This window comes from Notolabrus celidotus, chromosome 3 (genome assembly GCF_009762535.1).
Source record: "Notolabrus celidotus isolate fNotCel1 chromosome 3, fNotCel1.pri, whole genome shotgun sequence".
Lineage (NCBI taxonomy): Eukaryota > Metazoa > Chordata > Actinopteri > Labriformes > Labridae > Notolabrus > Notolabrus celidotus.
This window is the reverse complement of record NC_048274.1, coordinates 39,192,795-39,214,295: the sequence shown is the minus strand read 5'-3', so window position 1 is coordinate 39,214,295 and position 21,501 is coordinate 39,192,795. Positions and strand designations below refer to the sequence as shown.

The 21,501-nt window shown below is 42.9% G+C and overlaps 2 protein-coding genes across 3 annotated transcripts in view; one reads left to right on the top strand and one right to left on the bottom strand.

Moving 5' to 3' along the window:
• Positions 1–21,501, top strand: part of chsy1 (chondroitin sulfate synthase 1) — a 65,087-nt gene that overhangs the window by 19,617 nt on the left and 23,969 nt on the right. The gene's annotated exons all lie outside the window — the stretch shown is intronic.
• LOC117810491 (golgin subfamily A member 3-like) lies at positions 11,308–13,359 on the bottom strand. 2 transcript variants are annotated; one of them, XM_034680350.1, is made up of 2 exons: positions 12,110–13,359; positions 11,308–11,938 (listed from the first exon to the last, which is right to left on the bottom strand). In XM_034680350.1, exons 1-2 carry the CDS (start codon positions 13,240–13,242, stop codon positions 11,389–11,391), a joined length of 1,683 nt encoding a protein of 560 aa, XP_034536241.1. In that variant the 5' UTR covers positions 13,243–13,359; the 3' UTR covers positions 11,308–11,388. The 2 variants fall into 2 exon arrangements, with proteins under 2 accessions (XP_034536241.1, XP_034536242.1); XM_034680351.1 differs by having other exon boundaries at positions 11,308–12,336; positions 12,679–13,356.

Sequence of the window (21,501 nt, the reverse complement as noted above, 5' to 3'; positions counted from 1 at the left end):
CTCTGTAAACTCTTGTTCATAGAGAAATCCTCATGTGTCCACAGTAAACGGCATGTCATAGTCAGAATCACTCATTTCTGCAGTTTGTAGTTTTTGTTCCTAAAAGTGTCTGCTAAAAATGCTACGTGCTTGTTGATCCAAACAGCTGATCGGCGTGTATCCTTGCTCATGCAGTGGAAGAACACCGGTCTGTGAGGTGCGTCTGAAAATAGTACCAAAACAAAGAGGGTTTCTGACGGCAAACTGAATAGTTTCATTTTTTTTTTACTGGTGCAAATCAAGCGGCAAACTCCGGTCTGAAACGATGAAGCCAATGCGGAAGTGATATAAACTGCAATACATCGAAAATCCGCTTGAGGCTGGCTGCAGAAACACCAGAAACCACATAGACATGAATGGGAAAAAGACGATCTTTGCAGCATTAATAAACATGTTTACAGCCTGGTTCAAAAAACGTCTTGGCCCTACAACGCTAATCTCTCTATCGGCACACTGTACGGGGAGTGAATTTTTTTCTAACGTGACTATTAAGAAGATATTAAGATTATGAGTTTTGCCCAAATAAGGACATGACTGACGTGACTCCCGGTCGGGAACACACAGCCATTGGCTAAGAGACTCACACTACGTCACACTCTGCCTGGTTGAGTTCAGCATTTCCAATATGGCTGCCGCCGTCGATTTGCTTCAAAACAGCTCTCAGGAACAGATGGGTGACGTCACGGATACTACGTCCATATTTTATACAGTCTATGGTGCAAATGCATGCACCAGTAAAAAAAAAGGCCTGGACCGTATTTTCTCAACTTTAGCGAAATTACGTGAAATAGGAGGCCCCGCCCGCAGAGAATTGTAGCCTAGCTTACCTGCCGGTCCTCTGGGAATTTTCTCATTAAAGGGGTAGAGCTCACCGGCACTCTTTGTGGCTAACAGGAGCAATAGTGTACTGTAACTCATACGACCCCACTTCAAAAAGACACTTCAAATATCCCTTTAATCGTATCGGCAACCATGAATCATGATACGAATCGACTTGTTGTTAGAAAGAATCCTTACACCCCTATCAAATAGACTCAGCATTAAAGAGCAACTTAAAGCAGACCTAGGTCACCTCCAAGGGATGCAAAAGTGCTGTGAAATGACTTTCATGATCGACAATAATAAGCTGAAATTTGGCGCCAGCATCGTCATCATCAAGCCCTCCATGGACACAGGCTCTTAAGTCAGTACCTTGCCTTTTAAAGTGTTTGAAGCTATGTACCTGAATATGCAGCTTTGTTTGAAATAATATGTTTAATTGTGTTAGAAAGTGAGGTATCAAACCCAAGAAGTCCACAGCTCTCCTTGAATGTGAGTTTCATTGAACCACCTTCATTTCCTGTCTTTTATTGGTTGATATGGTTGTGTGCTGGTTTTCATGAATGCCTGTGGTGACTTCTTTCAGACACTTGGTTAGCCTGATTGATGTTTTCAGATGTTTGGGTGTTGTTTGGCATGAAGAGAGCGCTGAATGAAATCATTCATACTGACCGTCCAGGCATAATGCTGTACCAGCAGCTGGAGTTCAAACCTGCCTGATTTCAGGAAGCTTCATTAGCGTTTTGGTTGTCGGCCTGAACAGCCTCTGGTTCTGACAGGTGTGCTGGTTCCCCTGCGGGGAGTTAATGCATGAGGATCATAACACAGAGCATGATGAAACACATTGTGGAGCTGGAGTGCTGCACCCCAAACACACTGAAGAAACCAGACGGTCAGACTGTTTGGTTTATTAAAATCTGCTGAAGTTGTCTGGCACACATTTCAATCTGTTTTATCCACAGTGCAGTAAACACTCCTTAATTAAACAGTGAATCATAAAAACTAGAGATACCTGAGGTCACGCTGAAGTGTCAGGATGCAGTCAGTGCTTTATCCTGAGCAGCCAGACACTAAGAAGAAATGATGAGTCTAAGGACTCAAAGTTTTATTCTTTGTCTTCTAGTCCATGCTCATTGATTATGCTAATGATGAAATATAGAGAGAGCACATGCACGTGGTTTTCCTGAGGCTGGAAGACTTTGAAAGCTCGCTCTAAGAAAGCCGAGCCGTACGGGGTGAAGGCTCTCTCTGGGTCTGGTCCTTCTTGAAAAGCCTTTCTGCTGCCCAGCAGTTCAGTGTGCCAGCTCCTGCTTTCCTTCTTTACACCACCTCCTTCTACCTCTCTAATTGTATGTTTTCCCCGACAGCTCTGTTTCTGGCGTTTTCCTCCTCTTTTCTTCCTCATGTACAGAACCACAGTCTTCACTTTTATTAGAACAGAGAGCTGGATTGTGTTGCTACTGTGTATCCTGTTTGGAGTTCATTGAGTGTGCGTGCGTGCTGTGATGATCAGATAGCCGTCCACTTCCAAATAAAGCAAAGAGTAAACCGAGAATCGACAGAGACATCCCTGCAGACACAGAGGGACATCCGAGAGGCATGGCTTCAAGGTTTTCACTGAGAGACTCTGTAAATGTGGCTAATTTTGAAAGAATGCATGTTAAATCATATCTGATAAGCCTGAATGGAGCCTCTGTTATGTTTGAAACAACCTCCTCCAAAGAGAAACTCAGTGATAACTGAAAGTTTGAGCAGCTGTGGAATAAAACACAAGACTCATCCGTCTCTGCAGCCGAATTTAAACTCACTGCCTGATCTCTCTCAGCTCGACCGTCTGCTTTCTCCTCCTCTTTTGTCTCCTTGCCCTCTCCTCCTTCCTGTCGGCCTTGCCAGAGCTGCTGGCATTTACTGGCACTCTGAAGCTCTGCCACTGAAGGCCTCAGTCATGCTCCCCGCTCCCGCCTCCTCCTACTCCTTTTCTTTCTCTTTTTCTGTCCTTTAACGCTGAGGAAGCCCTGACATGAATTGAACCACAGGGAGAGCACTAGCTGTTGGGAAATGCAGGATAATCTTTGAGAATGTGGCTCCATAAAGTAAATTTAAAGACGTTTACAGACTGTGGACAGTCTACAGCAATTCTGTCTCAATGCTAGTTGATCTGCTTTCAGACACGCACATCAATCCTGAATATTTCTGGATGTTGCTGTCTGTGTGAATGCAAATAACCTTTGAGAAGTAGAAGTCAAAGTCAGTCTATGTGTTAACACATTAGGTCACTTCACAGTGAGCATGTAGTAGAGCTGGCGATATTAAACAATTATGTTATCACGATCAAACATTTCATATCAGTCGATATTGATAATTATAACAATAAATATCAAATCATTATTTCATTGAAAGTCAGATTTTAAAGTTAGTTTGTATCTGGATTTAGTTTTCTGATGAGCCTCTTGAATCCATCATTTCTGACGGTGCTAACAGGAAGCAAGTTAAGTTTTCTTCTGTGTCGCTGTCGCTCGTTTCAACTGTGTTTACATTCCAGACATCTTTAAGCCCCGCCTTCCTCTATCCCTGCAACATGATTGTCTGTTCAATGCCGTCTTCTTCTGTCTAATGTTGGGTGGCAACTAGCATTTAAGGCTCACTAGCGCCCCCCTTTCCAGTGGTTGGGTGCTGTAATTAAAGATATCAACATTTTATTGAACATTTGATATATTTGTATTGAAATAACTTTATCACGATAATTATCGAATTATCGCCCAGCCCTAGCATGTAGGCAGGGTGATGATGTTGTTGGTGCTGGACTGAGGCTCTCTGCTTTATACTCTTCTGAGCAGCAAGCTCCTGGAAACATCAGCGCCGGGATGACCTGAGACATTATCAGGAAGAGCACCTTCTCATGTCAAACGTCTGTACTCTGCAAATACAGAGCCTACAAGAGCTCACATCATGGCCCAGTGAGGCACCATGGTTTCAGGGAGTGATGCACTTTGCTGGAATAGAGACAGTGGGAGCTGATGTATGAGCTGCCTCGAGATGTTTGACTTGTGCTAAAGATTGTGCAGTGGTGCACAATGATTTATTATTTGATCATGAATAATTAGTCAGTGAGTTCATCACATCCATGTTCTGTTTGTTTTGTGACTGAGAGCTTGATTTTTCCACCAGCAGGCAGGTGAGGCGAACTCTCCCCTAATTGGAATCACTGACAGTTTGATCAGAATCCTGCAAAAAATACAATCTCCATCTTTATTATTTATTCTTCATTATTTATTGTCCTTTATGTATGATGAGTCAGTCTCTTGATCACACACAGCAGCCTCTGCTCTCCTCTGGTCTCTCTCTGTTCCTTCAGTCAGAGAGAAGATGTGATGAACAGCCTTTAAACTGACTACATGTTTATTAGAGGAGTGACTCCGAGTCAGGTTCAACGACAGGCAGGATTTAACATGCAGGTAGTCATTTTTAGACTCTCAGATTAGTGTACAGGTTTATATATTCTAATCGTGGTTCCTGGTAAAGCCTGGCCCTAACTGAAAGATTCTCAAAATCTGAACAGGTGCTGAAAATGTGAGAGAGCTCATTCATGGGGACATATAATGACAGATTTAACAGTTTTGTTCTTACAACAAATGAACAGATCCATTCACTGTAAAACCAACATCTCTCACAGTCAAACGTGAGCAGACTGAGCTCACGGTCATCAAGCTAAACGTTGCTAGCTGCTTAGCTAACTGGTGAATCCATTGTTGTAGCGGTTTCTGTGCAGCGCCTCTCCTTGTCAGTGTGACTGTGGGATGTTTTCAGGACCCATTGTGTAAACTCAAACCAATAAGTTGGTTCTCCGTCCCAGACGTCCATCTGATGTCATAGCTCATATTTACTCTTGTCTCCATGGCTGTGTTTGTTGTGCTTTCTCCTTCAGCCGGCTTGCTTCCTGATTGGCTGTTGTTCTGCTCCACATAACAAACCACAGAGCACGTGCTCGGCTGTCCTCGGGGTCCCTCCCCACATAACAGGATATCTGAAGTTAAAAATAGTGACCATGTTTCATATTTATGACTTCAGATCAGGGGAAGTGATATCAGTCAGTGTGTTTACATGCACTAAGTGGAGCCATCGTTACAGCTCCATGAGGCAGGTGAACTGGACTACTGTCTTCATCCCAGGATACAAGCAGTGGGCAAGAATTAAATCATTGAAAAAAGCATGTCCGACCCCCTTTCAGACAGTTACCATTGGACCTTCATCCTGTAGACCTGTCATGTCACATACAGAAATGCTTGACAAACAAGCTGACAAGAGGATAACTGATTGTATGTCAAACAGTGGAGACATGGACTACTTTAAAGCTCTGTACCTTTGGTACGTACGAAACCATAGCTTTGTCTTTTTTACTTTCTTCTTTGTTGAGTTTTTTGTTTTACTACCCTGCTTCATTTTTGAATTTCTGCTGATGACTCAGGATCAAAGCCCTGAATACATGTCAGAGAGATCTGATCCCCCATATAAGTAAACATAAGTATGTTAGTTAGGGTTGCCGACTTGGTTTTGTGAAAAAAAGGGCCATTCGACCAATTGTTTGGGGCGGAGGGCTCGGCCACTATTGAACCAAATGAACATCAAATTCAGACACAGGACACTGGGAAGCTCTGCCGCTGCAATCTTGTCTTCTTCTGGTGAACCTTTTTGGTCATAAAAGTTTCAATGGCTGCCTGTTTTTGTTTGTTTGATTCCACAGCTTGATGCTTCTTTGTTTTTGCGTGGATTTCCAATGAGTTTTTCCCTTCATATTTTACAGAGATTTTCACCGGACAGAAAATGCATGTGGCGGAAAATAGTCTCCCTGGGTCAACCATACCCATTCAAACTCTGACAGTGTCACCCAGTCAGGATTGTAACTAGTATATGGTTTATTCACACTCTGACAGTGTCGTCCTGTCAGGATTGTAACTAGTATATGGTTTATTCACACTCTGACAGTGTCACCCAGTCAGGATTGTAACTAGTATATGGTTTATTCAAACTCTGACAGTGTCGTCCAGTCAGGATTGTAACTAGTATATGGTTTATTCACACTCTGACAGTGTCACCCAGTCAGGATTGTAACTAGTATATGGTTTATTCACACTCTGACAGTGTCTCCCAGTCAGGATTGTAACTAGTATATGGTTTATTCAAACTCTGACAGTGTCGTCCAGTCAGGATTGTAACTAGTATATGGTTTATTCACACTCTGACAGTGTCACCCAGTCAGGATTGTAACTAGTAAAAGGGTTTATTCAAACTCTGACAGTGTCTCCCAGTCAGGATTGTAACTAGTATATGGTTTATTCAAACTCTGACAGTGTCACCCAGTCAGGATTGTAACTAGTATATAGTTTATTCAAACTCTGACAGTGTCTCCCAGTCAGGATTGTAACTAGTATATGGTTTATTCAAACTCTGACAGTGTCACCCAGTCGGGATTGTAACTAGTATATGGTTTATTCAAACTCTGACAGTGTCTCCCAGTCAGGATTGTAACTAGTATATGGTTTATTCACACTCTGACAGTGTCTCCCAGTCAGGATTGTAACTAGTATATGGTTTATTCAAACTCTGACAGTGTCTCCCAGTCAGGATTGTAACTAGTATATGGTTTATTCAAACTCTGACAGTGTCGCCCAGTCAGGATTGTAACTAGTAAATGGTTTATTCAAGACGATTTTACAAACAGAGCAGTTCTAGACCACTCTATGTTAAATTATGAACAGAGAACCAACACCAGGATACAATCCAGTCCCCTCTTACTGACAGGACTGGATCTGATCTCATCTTAATCCACCATGAGCATTACACCTCCCAGTATTTAACTAGTTACAGCGGCAAGGACAAACTTCCTTTAACAGGCAGAAACCTCGAGCAGAACCAGACTCATGTTAGACAGACATCTGCCTCGACCGTGTTGGGTCTGGAAAGAGGGATAGAGGAGAAAGAGAGAGCGATGATAGTGATGAAACAGATAGTAGTAGGAGTAGTAGCTGTTGCCACTGGAGTCTAGCACGTCCACAGTCGCAGGCCGTCTACGACAGCGACTCAGAGGAACCTATGAGACAAGGGAGCGATTTCTGTGAAATAACATAACAAAGAGGGTGAGGTGTAGAGCTTAAAACATCATGAACTAACTGACCTGTACCATGTGAATAGACTGGATTGTGTGTGAATTGACCATTGCAGGCTGGTCAGTCTCTGCTGTTGGGACCTCCTGTCAGAGATGAGGGGAATCCAAGGTTAAACTATGTGTAACGAAGACTAATCCTATTGTAAGGTGAAAGTTCTAGGGTTGCTAGGGTTGTGTTGGCGGTAGTTTCTGTGTATGTTTGACACAAATAACAACCCAAATGTGTATCCCCTCCTTCAGCTGATTTTTCATCCTGACATTAAAATAAGGGCTCACTGTTGGACCGGTGCTCAGACAAAGAAGCAGGCGGGGAGCGGGCAGCCGGTGCTGGCAGATCTGCAGCCATGAGACTGGCCCATTCACTCTGCTCAAATCGCCGAAACAGCCATCACAGTCAATCACAGCGGTGTTGTTAAGCCTCCAGCATCCAATTAGAAGAGATTATCTTCTAAGAGTCTTACAATGAGCATCCACGTCCCACCATGTGTTTCCTCCCCATACATGGATCACAGAGGGGCCGGCACTGACACCACCATGTTCACATCACCTCGGCCTTCTACCTGGAAGCCGTATGTTGTTGTGTACAGAGGATTTCACACCAATGTTGCACCACAATGTTTGCCTTCCACCTGCTGAGTTCAGGTGTCTTCAGCTGTTTCAACCTAATGAATGGTTTGTAACAGGAGGGAGGGATAAAAGGTCAGCGCACCAACACTGACCTCTAACATAACAAGTGGAACAATTCGATCAGTTATCCTGAATTCTTGATAGGCTGTGATATTGGAAAGGAACATGGAGGCATAGTCCTTCATGTCAGCAGTGTTTCTTAGATGTTAAACTGGAATCACATGATCCTGTGCTGGCTGACAGGGCTTCACTGTATCTGTTGATTTGAAGGAATGTGTTGCCCCTCTTCTCGTTGAATCAGTGACTGAAAATGAAGACTGAAGTGAATGTGGCCACCGAGACTCTGTGTGTTCGCTTTTGAAGTGTCAAGCCTGGCATTTCAGCCGTCTTCCTCTTAGTTGTGTGGAGGCAGAAAGAGCCAGACTTGGACCAGAGCTGGACCACCGTGATATTGATTGAGATGCTAATTATGGCTAACAGAAAACAGGCTTCAGACTAAAAGTACTCACTGCAAAAATAATCAACCATCCACTCACTGTGTCTTTTAAACCCAACTCTGAACAAGACTTGTTCAGGCTGCTGTGGGAGCCGCGCCTTGGAGGATATCATCAGGTGTTTTAATCTGAATGGGATGATGATCTACAAAATGAGCATCATGTCGTATGAAAGAAGGAGGGAATAAATCAATGGAGGAGAAGGAACACTTTCTCAGAGACTTCCTTACAATGAGAACTCCACTGGGTGCTGCAATTCTCAGAGAAGTCTCTGAGAAAGTGTTCCTCCACCCTACAGTTTCTCTTTCCTCTCTATGTCTGATCCTTGTCCACATCCATCAGGAGCAAGTTTTATTAACATGCCCAAATAACACAACGTACATTTTGGGATAAGTCCCCTTGATATTTCGTCATCACAACAGGCGATCTGTGGACGAGTCTTGTTAATGACGTATCGCTTGACAAGAATCCAAAACTAAGATGGTGCAGAATGACATCAGCAGCAACCAGCTAGATGTAACTTTAAAACAGCGCTATGAGAGGGTTCATATTTAACATGAGACGTCGTACTTTAATTACTGCGTTAAAGCTAGGGTTGGTAGCATTTCCTCAGGACTCCGTCTAACCCCCTACCCTGAGAGCTCCTCCAAAACAACGCCCCGGCGCTGATTCACGACCATATGATGGTGACTGAGTTAAAACCGGTCCTCAGCACATGGTTTGTGTTTTACACTACGTCAACTCATGTCTCACTCAGCGGTAAGAAAACAACAAAACATTCTCATAGTGAAAGTTAAAAACACAAACAAACATGAAATGTACGCTCTGCAGGAGGCGGGCAGAACGGCAGGACGGGATTTGATTGGTTTCATCATTTGGCTCCTGATGGCAGGGATTGGTTGGTGTTTTCCATAGACTGTATAAAATATAGACGTAGTATCCGTGACGCCACCCATCTGTTTCTGAAGAGCTGTTTTGAGGCCAATTGTCGGCGGCAGCCATGTTGCTTCTGTCGAGCGATTGTGACGTAAAGAGGCGGAGTTTGAGCCTCCTAGCCAACAGCTACAGTGTTCCTGCGGTCAGCTGTTCCTCTCATTGGAAGAATCGTAATCTAAATATCTTTGAAATTGCAGCGTTAGAAAAAATTCACCCCCCTCACAGTGAGAGGACATAGAGAAATGAGCTATCCAGACTACACTCATCTTTTGAACCAGACTGTAAACATGTTTATTAATGCTGTAAAGATCAGCTTTTTCCCATTCATGTGTATGTGGTTTCCAGTACTTCCGGAGCCAGCCTCAAGTGGATCCTCGATGAACTGCAGTTTCTAACACTTCCACAGTGGACTCAAATTTTCAGACTATAGGTTGCCGCTTGGTGTTTTCCCAGGTTTACTCCGGCTGTAACATATCATTTTAACCAGTTTAACTTAAAGTGTATCTAAATCTGACTACCAACCCCAGCTTTAATAAGAGGGACGAACTGAGGGACCTCTCTCTCCTCTGATCACCTGCAGAGCATGTGTCAGGCACTGCAGGTGATGGTCTTCATAGTGAGTGGGAGTCTTATATGAAAGAAAAAAAAAGAAGAATATTCCTTGCTCACCCAGATACGATCTGTGTCGTAAACACAGCACGTCATATCAGTTTCATCGTTGGTTGGAGATGAGTATTTGCAAGATCAACACCATTGGTTTCTTGTGATAGCACAAGTATGTCTGCATATAAACAGTGATGCTGTTTGTCTGTCTCTTCTTCTGCTGCAGTGGATTCTGGCTTTGTGTGGGGCCTGTTTGTTTGTTAGCTCTGCTAGTTTATGTCTCCTTTTACTGCCCAAAAGCATGCAGGTTTAGATGCAGGTGAGATTAGCTTTAAAAAAAAAAAGAGCCTATAATCCTCTTGAGCAATGTTGTCTCTGCTTCTAGACAGTTTAGGTTTTATTTTTGTTTATCTGGGGTTCATAAAGCTTTAGTGAGACAGTTTTCAGCAGGACGTACCTGTGACACACTCACTTTGCTTTGTTACTTAATCAATAGAAAACAATGTGTGAGTCGTGCCTTCATCCCTAATGTTGCGGTCACACCAGACACGAACAATCGCGCTATTTGCATGATGACAAACATGAGAATCTTTTGTGTTTACTCGCTTAATTCGTGTGAATGACTCATTCAATTTGCGTGTCAAAATTGTATGAACTTGAGCGCCAAAGACGCACATTTTTTGCGAGAGGGGCGGAGGTTCCCACGCCACACCAGTCTGTTATCAGTTGAGCTTGAGTGGGTAAGCTGGTTTCAATCCAATCCACTTTATTTATATAGCACATTTAAAAAAAATCAAGTTTAGCAAAGTGCTGCATAGTTAGTCAGGGAAAATTAGCCCATATTTGGCCAATCTGGGAATAAAATCCTTACCAAAAAGTGTCCTCACCAATGTGTTCATAAAGGTCTCTAGTAACACATATAAAAGATTTAATCTCAACTCCTGTAGAAAAATCCATAGCAGCTGTTTAAAGTTTGGGTACCTGGAACCTTATTGGTGAAACACTGAAAATGTTAAATCATGCCTTCAGCAGCTTGTGTTGGTCAAACTAGGGGTTATTTGGGATTCTGAATTCATCACAAACACTTATTTTGCACAAAAACGCCCACCGCTACACATACATTAAAAAGTACAGTGCAGCCTGTGCTTATTAATTCCAACAAGAATAAAGACTCACCAACATGTGATGTAACTAACTGATCAAATAGTAACTAAGTTACTGGCTAAGTTCTTGCATTACAAATCAAATATAGAAAGTAACTTTAGTCTTGTGTCTTCCTACTTCAATACTCTTACTCGTATTAATCTTCCACTCTTTATTACCCTGCCTCTCGCCTCACCTATATTTTTCTTAATAGTTGGTGGTTAATTAATTGCTATTTATGTGTTGTCTAGATTTGTTTGGAAATCAAGCAAGATTCTTTTTATCTGTGGGTTCATAACTCGGCCTGACTCATCTGAGTTGCAATGAACACCAAAAGCACCTGAAGCCTACAAAACCAGGACATACCACAAATAAATAGATCATTACTACTGACTTCAGGTCTAGTGTAGTTTTTATAAATGTTGTGGCACAGATTTATATTTGACATATTTTACTGTATGGATTTTCACGACAGAGTATAACTTTATGTTTATATTTTTATTGTTGCAATGTTAGGGAGGAAACCGGAGAGTCCCGGAGTAAAACCAAAGTCATGGCTCAGTTTTAAGTTGGAGCTTCAGAGAGCTGACAGCCCAACTCATTCAGCTTCCCCAGATAGAAGCTCTCCATCTGTTGGCAGTGCTGGCGTAGAGCGTCCTGTTCGGCCCTCAGGTGGGAGATGTGCTGTTGGCTTTGTGTCAGCTTGTCAGAGTAAGACTTGATCTCTATTTCAGACTGATGCTTCTGGTTCTCAGCCTGTTGTCGGACACTAAGTACTTCAGATGTGTATTTGTTATTGAGCTCTTGGTGTGTCGCTTTGTACTCCTCCAGGTATTCTAGGAGTTTGCTGACTTTATTCCTCTCCTCCAGAATAGCTGCTCTGAAAACCCCCACGCCCGTGGTCTTCAGCTCTTTGAGCTCCTTGTAGTCTTTCTGGGCATCGAGCTGAGCGTTGACTCTCTCCAGCTCTTTCACCATCATCTGCTCTTTTTGGAGGGCACTCTTCTGCAGGTCAGCCATCTCCTGTGCCATCTTCTGACATGTGGCATGGTGTTCAGCCTTTAAGGTCATGATGGCAGATTGGTCTGGGGACACTATGTCAGCTTGAGCCTGCCTTTGTTTTTGAAGCTCAAGCTGAAGGGCTTCCACCATTTGCCTGGCTCTGATCATGTCACTTTGGTAGCTTTGGTTCACCTCTGCCATTTTCTGACCAAGAGCTTGGTATTCCACTGTTAAAGCTGCAAGGGCATCTTTGTCATGAGACACGTTGTCAGATTGAGTCTGCCTTTGTTTTTGAAGCTCAAGCTGAAGGGCTTCCACCATTTGCCTGGCTCTGATCATGTCATTTTGGTAGCTCTGGTTCACCTCTGCCATTTTCTGACCGAGTGCTCTGTGTTCCACGGTTAAAGCTGCGAGGGCATCTTTGTCATGAGACACTTTGTCCGTGTGAACCTGCTTCTGTTTCTGAAGTTCACATTGGAGGGTCTCCACCATCTGCTTGGCACTGGCCATGTCATTTTGGTAGCTCTGGTTCACCTCTGCCATTTTCTGACCGAGTGCTTTGTGTTCCACTGTTAAAGTTGCGAGGGCATCTTTGTCATGAGACACTTTGTCCGTGTGAACCTGCTTCTGTTTCTGAAGTTCACATTGGAAGGTCTCCACCATCTGCCTGGCTCTGATCATGTCATTTTGGTAGCTCTGGTTTACCTCTGCCATTTTCTGACCGAGTGCTTTGTGTTCCACTGTTAAAGCTGCAAGGGCATCTTTGTCATGAGACACTTTGTCCGTGTGAACCTGCTTCTGTTTCTGAAGTTCACATTGGAGGGTGTCCACCATCTGCTTGGCACTGGCCATGTCATTTTCGTACCTGACACCCATCTCATGGTGTGCAGCTTTGACCTTGTCCAGTTCTTCTTGCAGTAGTTTGTTCTTGTTCACCTCTGCCTGGAGATCTGCTGAGACCTTGTTGCTGGTCAAGGGGTCTACTTGCATTGCTTCAAAGCCATTAGATGTCTTCTTTGTTTTGTTGGTGCTCCCCAAGTGCATGAGAGAGTTCTCTCCTGTGTTGTCGCCCAGGAGTCCCTCCAGATATTTGCACCTGTTCATGAAGGTTTCTTTGAGGTGTCTCTCTTTATCCAGTTGTTTCTTGGTGATATCCAAGTCTTTAACCTGGAGCATCCTCTCCTTCTTCTCTCTGAAGCATTGTTCCTTCTCTCTACACAGCATCTGGTTGAGCTGGTGCACATCTTCTTGGAGTTTGTCCATCTCCATCGTTCTTTCCTGCACAGCTCTTCCTCTTGGACCTCTAAAAGGCCTCCAGTGCTGGTTGTTGGCCTTCATCATGTTGCACTGCGCAGCTCCTCCTCTAAAGGACCTATTGTTCCCGTTGAGGTTTCTTGCGTGCGTTTTCACATGCATGTTGTACGGCTCTGTCAGTTTTCTCTCTCAGTCTCTCTTGGAAAGGTTTGAAATGATCCAGTTGTCTGGACGGTTGGCTTCATATATAGAAAAGACCTGTCCTTTGATCTTTGACTCACAATGACACATTCTCAGCTGAAGGTTCCGTCCATGTGACACTGTGACACTGTGACACTCTGCTTGTTTACATTCAAATCGTATTCTATGATTAAAATGGAGGATAGAGCAATCTGAACATGACCAGAACCAGGATTAAAGTGGAGGATAGAGCAATCTGACCATGACCAGAACCAGGATTAAAGCGGAGGATAGAGCAATCTGAACATGACCAGAACCAGGATTAAAGTGGAGGATAGAGCAATCTGAACATGACCAGAACCAGGATTAAAGTGGAGGATAGAGCAATCTGAACATGACCAGAACCAGGATTAAAATGGAGGATAGAGCAATCTGAACATGACCAGAACCAGGATTAAAGTGGAGGATAGAGCAATCTGAACATGACCAGAACCAGGATTAAAATGGAGGCCCACTAACTATTTGCTTGTTTTTGAAATTTCACTAGACTTGTTTTTAATATTTTTGATAGGTATTAAGATGCTTTAAAAATCACAAAAATGTTAAATGTTTTCATTTTCTATCATTTCCACTTTTGATTATTTATGACTTATTTAAAGGGGACATATCACACTTTTTTCATCAATATATATTGGTCTAAGAGGTCCCCAAAACATGTCTTTAAAGTTTATGCTCAAAAAAACACTTTGAAATCAGATTTTGGTCTGCCTGAAAAACCCTCTTCTGCATTCCTCTTCAGAACACTCTGTTTTCCCTCTGACCACGCCCCCTCCGGAAGTGGATGTGCCTCAGCTCTCCAGCACGTTGATCTAATGTTTACATGTTGGCTGAATATACACGGCTGCTCAGAGATCACGTTACTTCAACCCTCTGAATCTGATCCTGATGGAGAGGCGCCTGTAGCAGGACCTTTCTGAACGATTGGTCATAGATTTAGTGTTTCTTGTTGTTTTATTTATCAGTATGTAGACGTGTGTCTTGGTACACAGCTACGAACATGTAGCTATGTGGCTATGCTAACTAGCGCTAGCACTTATCCATGATAAATAAAAATCATCCACTAGATCTTCAAATCTGCAGACGTGGGGAGTAAAACCGACCTCTGCCAGAAAGTCAGCAGGACCTTTCTGAAGGATTGGTCACAGATTTAGTGTTTCTTGTTGTTTTATTTGTCAGTATGTCGACGTGTGTCTTGGTACACAGCTACAGCTACAGCTACAGCTACAGCTATGAACATATAGCTATGTGGCTATGCTAATTAGCGCTAGCACTTATCCATGACAAATAAAAATCATCCACTATATCTTCAAATCTGCAGACGTGGGGAGTAAAACTGAACTTTGTGTTTATTACAGCCTACAACTAGCATGCCTCCCTCCTAAGCTCCTTGTTAGCACACATTTGTGCAGGTAATGAAAAACGGAGGAGGGATTCAGTATTATTTTATACAGTCTATGGGCTGAACAAGCTCTGAGCTCTGACTCCGTGACAGACCGGATATTGTTGTTACGTAACAAAAACACTGAAGTCTGAAACGGCTCGTTTCACACACATTTACAGAAAGGTGGAGAAATCAGAACAGGGGCAGAATGGAGTTTTTTCATTCTCGGGGGGTTTGTAGACATGCCAGGGACACATATTTCAGGTAAAGAACCATTAAAAAGTCAATTTTGCATGATATGTCACCTTTAAGAACATGACTTTGTTAACTGAAGGGTGTGTTTGTGAAAAGTTTCATCTTCCCTACCTTGAAATAGGCTTTGGAACAAAAGATCCATTCCCATATGATTAAGGGGACTGGTCTTAGAGAAGAACCAGAGCATTTGATGTGCTAAGTAAGGGATAATGTATGGTTTGCAAAGAGGTCTTGTCTCACTCTGTTGGGATTTTATTTCCCATAACCTCCTAGTAACCATCCATTATCTTACTTATGACCCGGCTAACCAATTTAACATACAGACACGTTAACACTACTGCTATCGTCATTTACAAACTGTAAACTGCCCAAATCAGGCGTTCAACTTGGATTTCTGAACTTCCTTTTGGGATTTCCCCACAACAGTCAGGGAAAATTAGCCCATATTCGGCCAATCTGGGAATAAAATCCTTACCAAAAAATGTCTTCACCAATGTGTTCATAAAGGTCTCTATTAACACATATTAAAAGATGTAATCTCAACTCCTGTTGAAAAATCCACGACAGCTGTTTAAAGTTTGGGTACCTGGAACATTATTGGTGAAACACTGAAAATGTTAAATCATGCCTTCAGCAGCTTGTGTTGGTCAAACTAGGGGTTATTTGGGATTCTGAATTCATTGCAAACATTTATTTTGCACAAAAACACTCCTTGGTGGAAAAACGGCCACGCCCACTGTTACACAAACACTGTTTATTTTAATATCTCAAATACTAGTTACAAAACAATACTGTCAAAAAACGACACAGTTAAATATCTCAAGGGTCTTCATCTTCTACAGACTCTACATCATCATGGAAAGGGTCCTTGCATGCACTGCCTGTCGCTTCAGACCATTCTTCTTGCAGCTGCATGGTTTCTGCAGGACCCTGTGGAGGTGGTGGCTTACAGGAGGATTATGGCCAATCTGTCATCTTTGATGAACATTTCTTTTTAAGATATTCTGATAGATTAGATATATATTGACATAGAGTGGTCTAGACCTCCTATGTTTGTAAAAGCGTCTTGAGATAACATTCGTTGTGATTTGGCGCTATACAAATAAAGATTGATTGATTGATTGATTGATCACAAATACAGCTTGTGACTTTGATGAGCTCCTTTAAGATCCAATGGATCTAGTGTTGGAACTGGCTCATAACTGTGAACCCCTCCCATTCATCTGTTGTCTCTGGGGTCCTGCATCCAGTCCTGGGTTTGGAGGTTGACATGGAGGCTTTGTAGCTGTACCAAGTTACACCAGTTGGGGTTTACTAGGCAGAGATACAAGATTACAAATACTGCTCCCTCAGTGACAAGAATTGAGTCAGCTGCTGTAAAGATCGTCTTCTTTGAATGAGTGTGTATGTGGTTTCCGGTGTTTCTGCAGCCAGCCTCAAGCGGATTTTCGAGGTATTGCAGTTTATGACACTTCTGCATGGGCTTCATGTTTTGAGATCGGAGGTTGCTGCTTGGTTTATTTCTGCTGTCGAGATCTGCTTTTTTGAATTAGTGTGTATGTGGTTTCTGGAGCTCCTAGAGCCAACCTCAAGTGGACACCTGATGAATTGCAGCTTTTAGCACTTCAACACCAGGTTAATTTCTGAAAACCAGAGGTTGACACTTAGTTTTGGTTATTTCAATACAGTAACATTTTTGTTTTAAATAAATAATACTTTTTTTTTTTTTAATCTTAAGATTCATTGATGAGTATTTTAATGCGGTGCTGCAGACTGAGCAGATACATTTGTCTGGAGTGGCTCCCTGCAGAGGAAAAATGTGTCGTTTAAGTCGGGTGGAAAATAAAAATGCAGACATTCCTCAAATTCCTGCAACATTCCAGGCAAACTGTACTGATGTGGTCGGCTTGGACAGGGACTGACATGTTTGTTGAGCCTTATTTCCGTTTTCAGGAGAACATGATTTGTCAAAATTGGTGACCGCTGTCAGAAAAGCGACAGGGCCCCTTTAAATTCTTATATTATGAACGAATTCTAACATGCTGTGACATGTGGGTGTGTTGTCTCTCTTTCTTCCTGGTCTGCTGCTGGTGTGTGTGAGTGTTGAGGGGACAGGTAATCACGGAAGGGCGACATAAGAAGACTCAGGAATGGAGCTGGTCTTATGCAGAACTTAATTTGCCTTGTGTGCATCTGAAAAGGACTAAATCTGATGTATGCATATGCACAGGGGAGGGGAGGAATTTGTCGCCCCTCGTTCAGAGAGCTGTGTGTGGCTGTGCGATCAGAAAGCTGTCTTTGTTAGGTTGGAGCGGGTCTCAGGGCTCAGGTTGCTGCTCCAGAGATGACAGGATGAGAGAAGAGAGCACGTCTCACTGAGAGAAAGGGATCAGCGCTCACGGACAGGAGGACGATTGTCCCCAGGCATGACATGAAGATGCTACGAGTGTTATTTCCACATCAGGAGGCCACAGATCAGTTTGCACACTACTCGCTACATCAACATGTGAAGTGTTGCCTCAATGTTAGTGATCAGTCTGATTAATCATTCTAAATCAGGCATTAAAGGAAGTGATCTGATGAAGATGTCCCGGCACATGCATCAAGCATTTTATCTGAATTAAACTTTTTCACTTAATGAGAGGATGGGATAGGTAGTCAGATATAAGTGATCATGTGAAAGGAGGAAGTAAAGTTGAGCTTGAGCAGTTGTTGAGATGGCTGACTGAGGACATCACGATAGAGATTACAGCAGATTGCTACGTAGCATCAGAGGAGCCGTGAGGACTGACTTTTTTTACATCATGCTACTGTACTGGATCCTCTGCTGACCTCATTTGGCCTTCCTGCTCTCACAACTTAATTATGGTTATTCCCTCTACAGTCTGCATGAATCCATGTGAGAGAGCTTTGCAGAAAGTGAGCTTCTTCGCCTCTCTTCTCGTCTCGTTCCTGATGGGAAGACTTTTTACTGCACTGTTTATTAGAAATATTAAGAGATTGAAGCGATGACACTTCTTCCTCTTACCAAACAAGTGGGTTATTGAAAATGTATACTACCTTCAATATGTATTAAAGATTGAATCACACTTATAATCAATCAATCAATCTTTATTTGTAAAGCGCCAAATCACAACCAATGTTATCTCAAGACGTTACAAACAGCAGGTCTAGACCACTCTGTTAAATCATCAACAGAGACCCAACACTAAGACAAGATAAGATCCAGTCCCCTCTTACTGACAGGACTCTTATCTCATCTTAATCCACCATGAGCATTGCACCTCGCAGTCTTTAGCAAGTTACAGCAGAGAGGACAAACTTCCTTTAACAGGAAGGGATGGGCAATGACTTTCAAATATTCAAATATTTGTTCACTTTGTGAAGAGTTACTTCGCATATTTTCTCATTTTAAAAGTTCAATTTCATTGTTTTTACCGGTGCCTGGATGTAATCCAGTATTCCCGCCAGACGGTGGCCACAGAGCGTCTTAAAGCTGACAGAAGAAGAATGCTAACTGCATTAAATAGCAAAGAAGAAGAAAACATTGGCGACATTCACAGCGATTTTCTCCGTTTCTGAATCTCACACTACTCCACATGTATTTCAGAGACTGAGCATGGCTGTAAAATGTAACACACATGCCACGCTGTGTCACAGAAACACTGACATAAAGATGAAGACTACGCTGTTTAACAGGCAGAAACCTCGAGCAGAACCAGACTCATGTAAGACTGCCATCTGCTTCCACCGAGTTGGGGTTGGAAAGAGGGATAGAGGAGAATAAGAGACATCAACGAATACAAGCTAGGAATGTTCTGAAGTGACTTATGTCCTGGTCATTTAAACTGAGATTTTATTTCCAACTAGCTGACTCATCTAAAGATTAAAAAAAAAGAAAAAACAACCAAAGTTGAGGACAACTTATTTAAAGCTGGGGTTGGTAGCCACGGAAAACTAGCATGAATTTGAATGTAGCATTTCCTCAGGACTCCGTCTGTTTTCCCAGGTCCGGCTGTAGATAGCAGCTTTTTTTACCTCTTTTTTAAGAACACATTATGTATTGATTACATCATTTTTAGATCATTTTAACCAGTATAACAAAAAGTGGATCTAAATCTGATCACCAACCCCAGCTTTAATACAGCTAGATCAAAGATCAGACTTGAATAAAAGGAATAACTTGTTCAACTAACTGATGACTAGCAAGAGTGAGGATGTTTAAACCTGTAGTCGCCTCAACGTGCACACCCTCGCACTGCCAGAATCAAGACTTCTGCTCTGACAAGTTGCTGCATGTAAAAAATATTGATTGAATAGTTAAATGCCAACTTTTTAAAATTGTAACAGTATTTTTTGTGTGTGTGCGTGTGTGTATGGTGTATGTGTGTGTGTGTGTGTGTGTGCGTGTGCGTGTGCGTGTGTGTGTGTGTGTGTGACAGTCAGCTGGTGTAACAGAATGGCGTAAAGAGGGCAGTGAAAACATGAATGAGGGGGTTTGTGTGTTGGGTGTGTCCTCAGATGACAGAAACATTAAAGAACATGAGTGTGCTGAGCAGGCGAGCAGCAGACCGCACCACACTCACTCCTTCTTGGCACAGAGATCGCAGTATGCCGATCGGCATCACCACGCCCTCCACCCGCTCTGCTCCCACAGAGAGAAAAGTTTAGTCCCAGAAAGCACCAGTTCTCCCCCGCGGTGCTGTGTCCTCATCATGGGATAGGAAGGAGCCCTCATAAAGGGCTCATTGGTTTTTATTTAGACACGTTTGAATAGAATCAGCAGTTATTTTTTCAGTATGGGGACATGAGTGGTAATCTCTCTGCCGCACCGGCCTTGAGATGTGAAAGGACGATGTGTATTGGGGTATGTGTTCATGAGCAGCATTTCTCAGATTGATTGCATTCTTAGACGGTGAATCTCTGAAGTGCGAGGTCTGCTGAGCCGACAGCCCTGCAGGCAGTCAGACAGGAAGAGAAAGCGGAGAGAAAGTCATCAGGCCTGTGGAGCACACGGCTGAGTCTGTGCTGACTGGATTCTGTCCCTGTCGCTCTCGTCTCAGTGCAGAGCTGAGCGAGCTGCAGTCAGAAGAAACCACGCTGCTGCTCAGACTTCTGTCAGCTGGACGTGGTTTGTGTCGTGCTGGCTCAGAGAGCCTTATTTCTTTTTTTATTTAAGTGTTGCATAACGATACAAGACGGGTGAGAGACATGACAATACAATACACAATATACAAAACAGAGTGAAAGACAAGTCAACAAGTGAACACTTTGCAGACAAAACAGTGACTGGCAGGAACAATGTCATGTAATATTAAAAATTGAGGAAGTTTGAAAGCTGTGTGTGAGTGTGTGTGTGTGTGTGTGTGTGTGTGTGTGTGTGTGTGTGTGTGTGTGTGTGTGTGTGTGTGTGTGTGTGTGTGTGTGTGTGTGTGTGTGTGTGTGTGTGTGTGTGTGTGTGTGTGTGTGTGTGTGTGTGTGTGTGTGTGCCTGCGTTTATTACTATTTCTAAAACAGTACATGAGTCATCTTCAATCAATCAATCAATCTTTATTTGTATAGCGTCAAATCACAATAAATGTTATCTCAAGATGCTTTTGCAAACAGAGCAGGTCTAGACCACTCTATGTCAAATTATGAACAGAGACCCAACACCAAGACAGGATAAGATCCACACCCCTCTTACGGACAAGACTTGATCTTATTGCATCTTAATCCACCATGAACATTGCACCTCGCAGTATTTAGCTAGTTTCAGTGGTGAGGACAAACTTCCTTTAACAGGCAGAAACCTCCAGCAGGACCAGACTCATGTCAGACACACATCTGCTGAGACCGAGTTGGGGTTGGGGTTTAAAAGAGAGATAGAGAAGAGCAGGATAGTAGCAGTAGTAGAGGTCGTTGTTGCAGCGAGGACAAACTTCCTTTTTTTTTTTTTTTTTTCCTCTTGTCTGCATATATATATTTCTGGTTTGTGTCATGTTTGTCACAAACTGTCAAATATTCATGCAATTTATTCTTGCAGCAAAAGAAAAGAAAGAAAACCTTTTTCTTCTGTGCTTGTGACTGTGTGCATGCAACCATCACCATCCCTCTTAGAACTCTGGCCTATCTTTTATTGGCAGCTAATATCATGTTCTGTAAAAGAGGGCGTGCACACCGAGGTGGGCCAAAAAATAAAAAATAAAAAAATAAGAGAAAGTGAAAGAAAGATTACATAAGGATATACAAAGGGACAGGGAGAGAGAAGGAGAGAGAGACCTAACACACTTAGATGGAGAGGGACCATCTCACCATGACGCCAAAAAAACTCTGTGGGGTGATACTAATGATTAAGCAACCCTTAGTGTCCACAATCATTACTGAAGCTTGGGTCGCAGAGGGTTGCCGCCGTGCTGTGTTCTATTTGTGTAACAAGACCACCACTGGTGCAGATGAAACCACTTGGGTCAGATCAGCCGAGTGTTTCGGCCCAGCACCCGGGCCGCGAGAGCAGTCAGACCGAAGGACCCAACCCGCCACAGGAGACCCAGGCTGGGGACAAG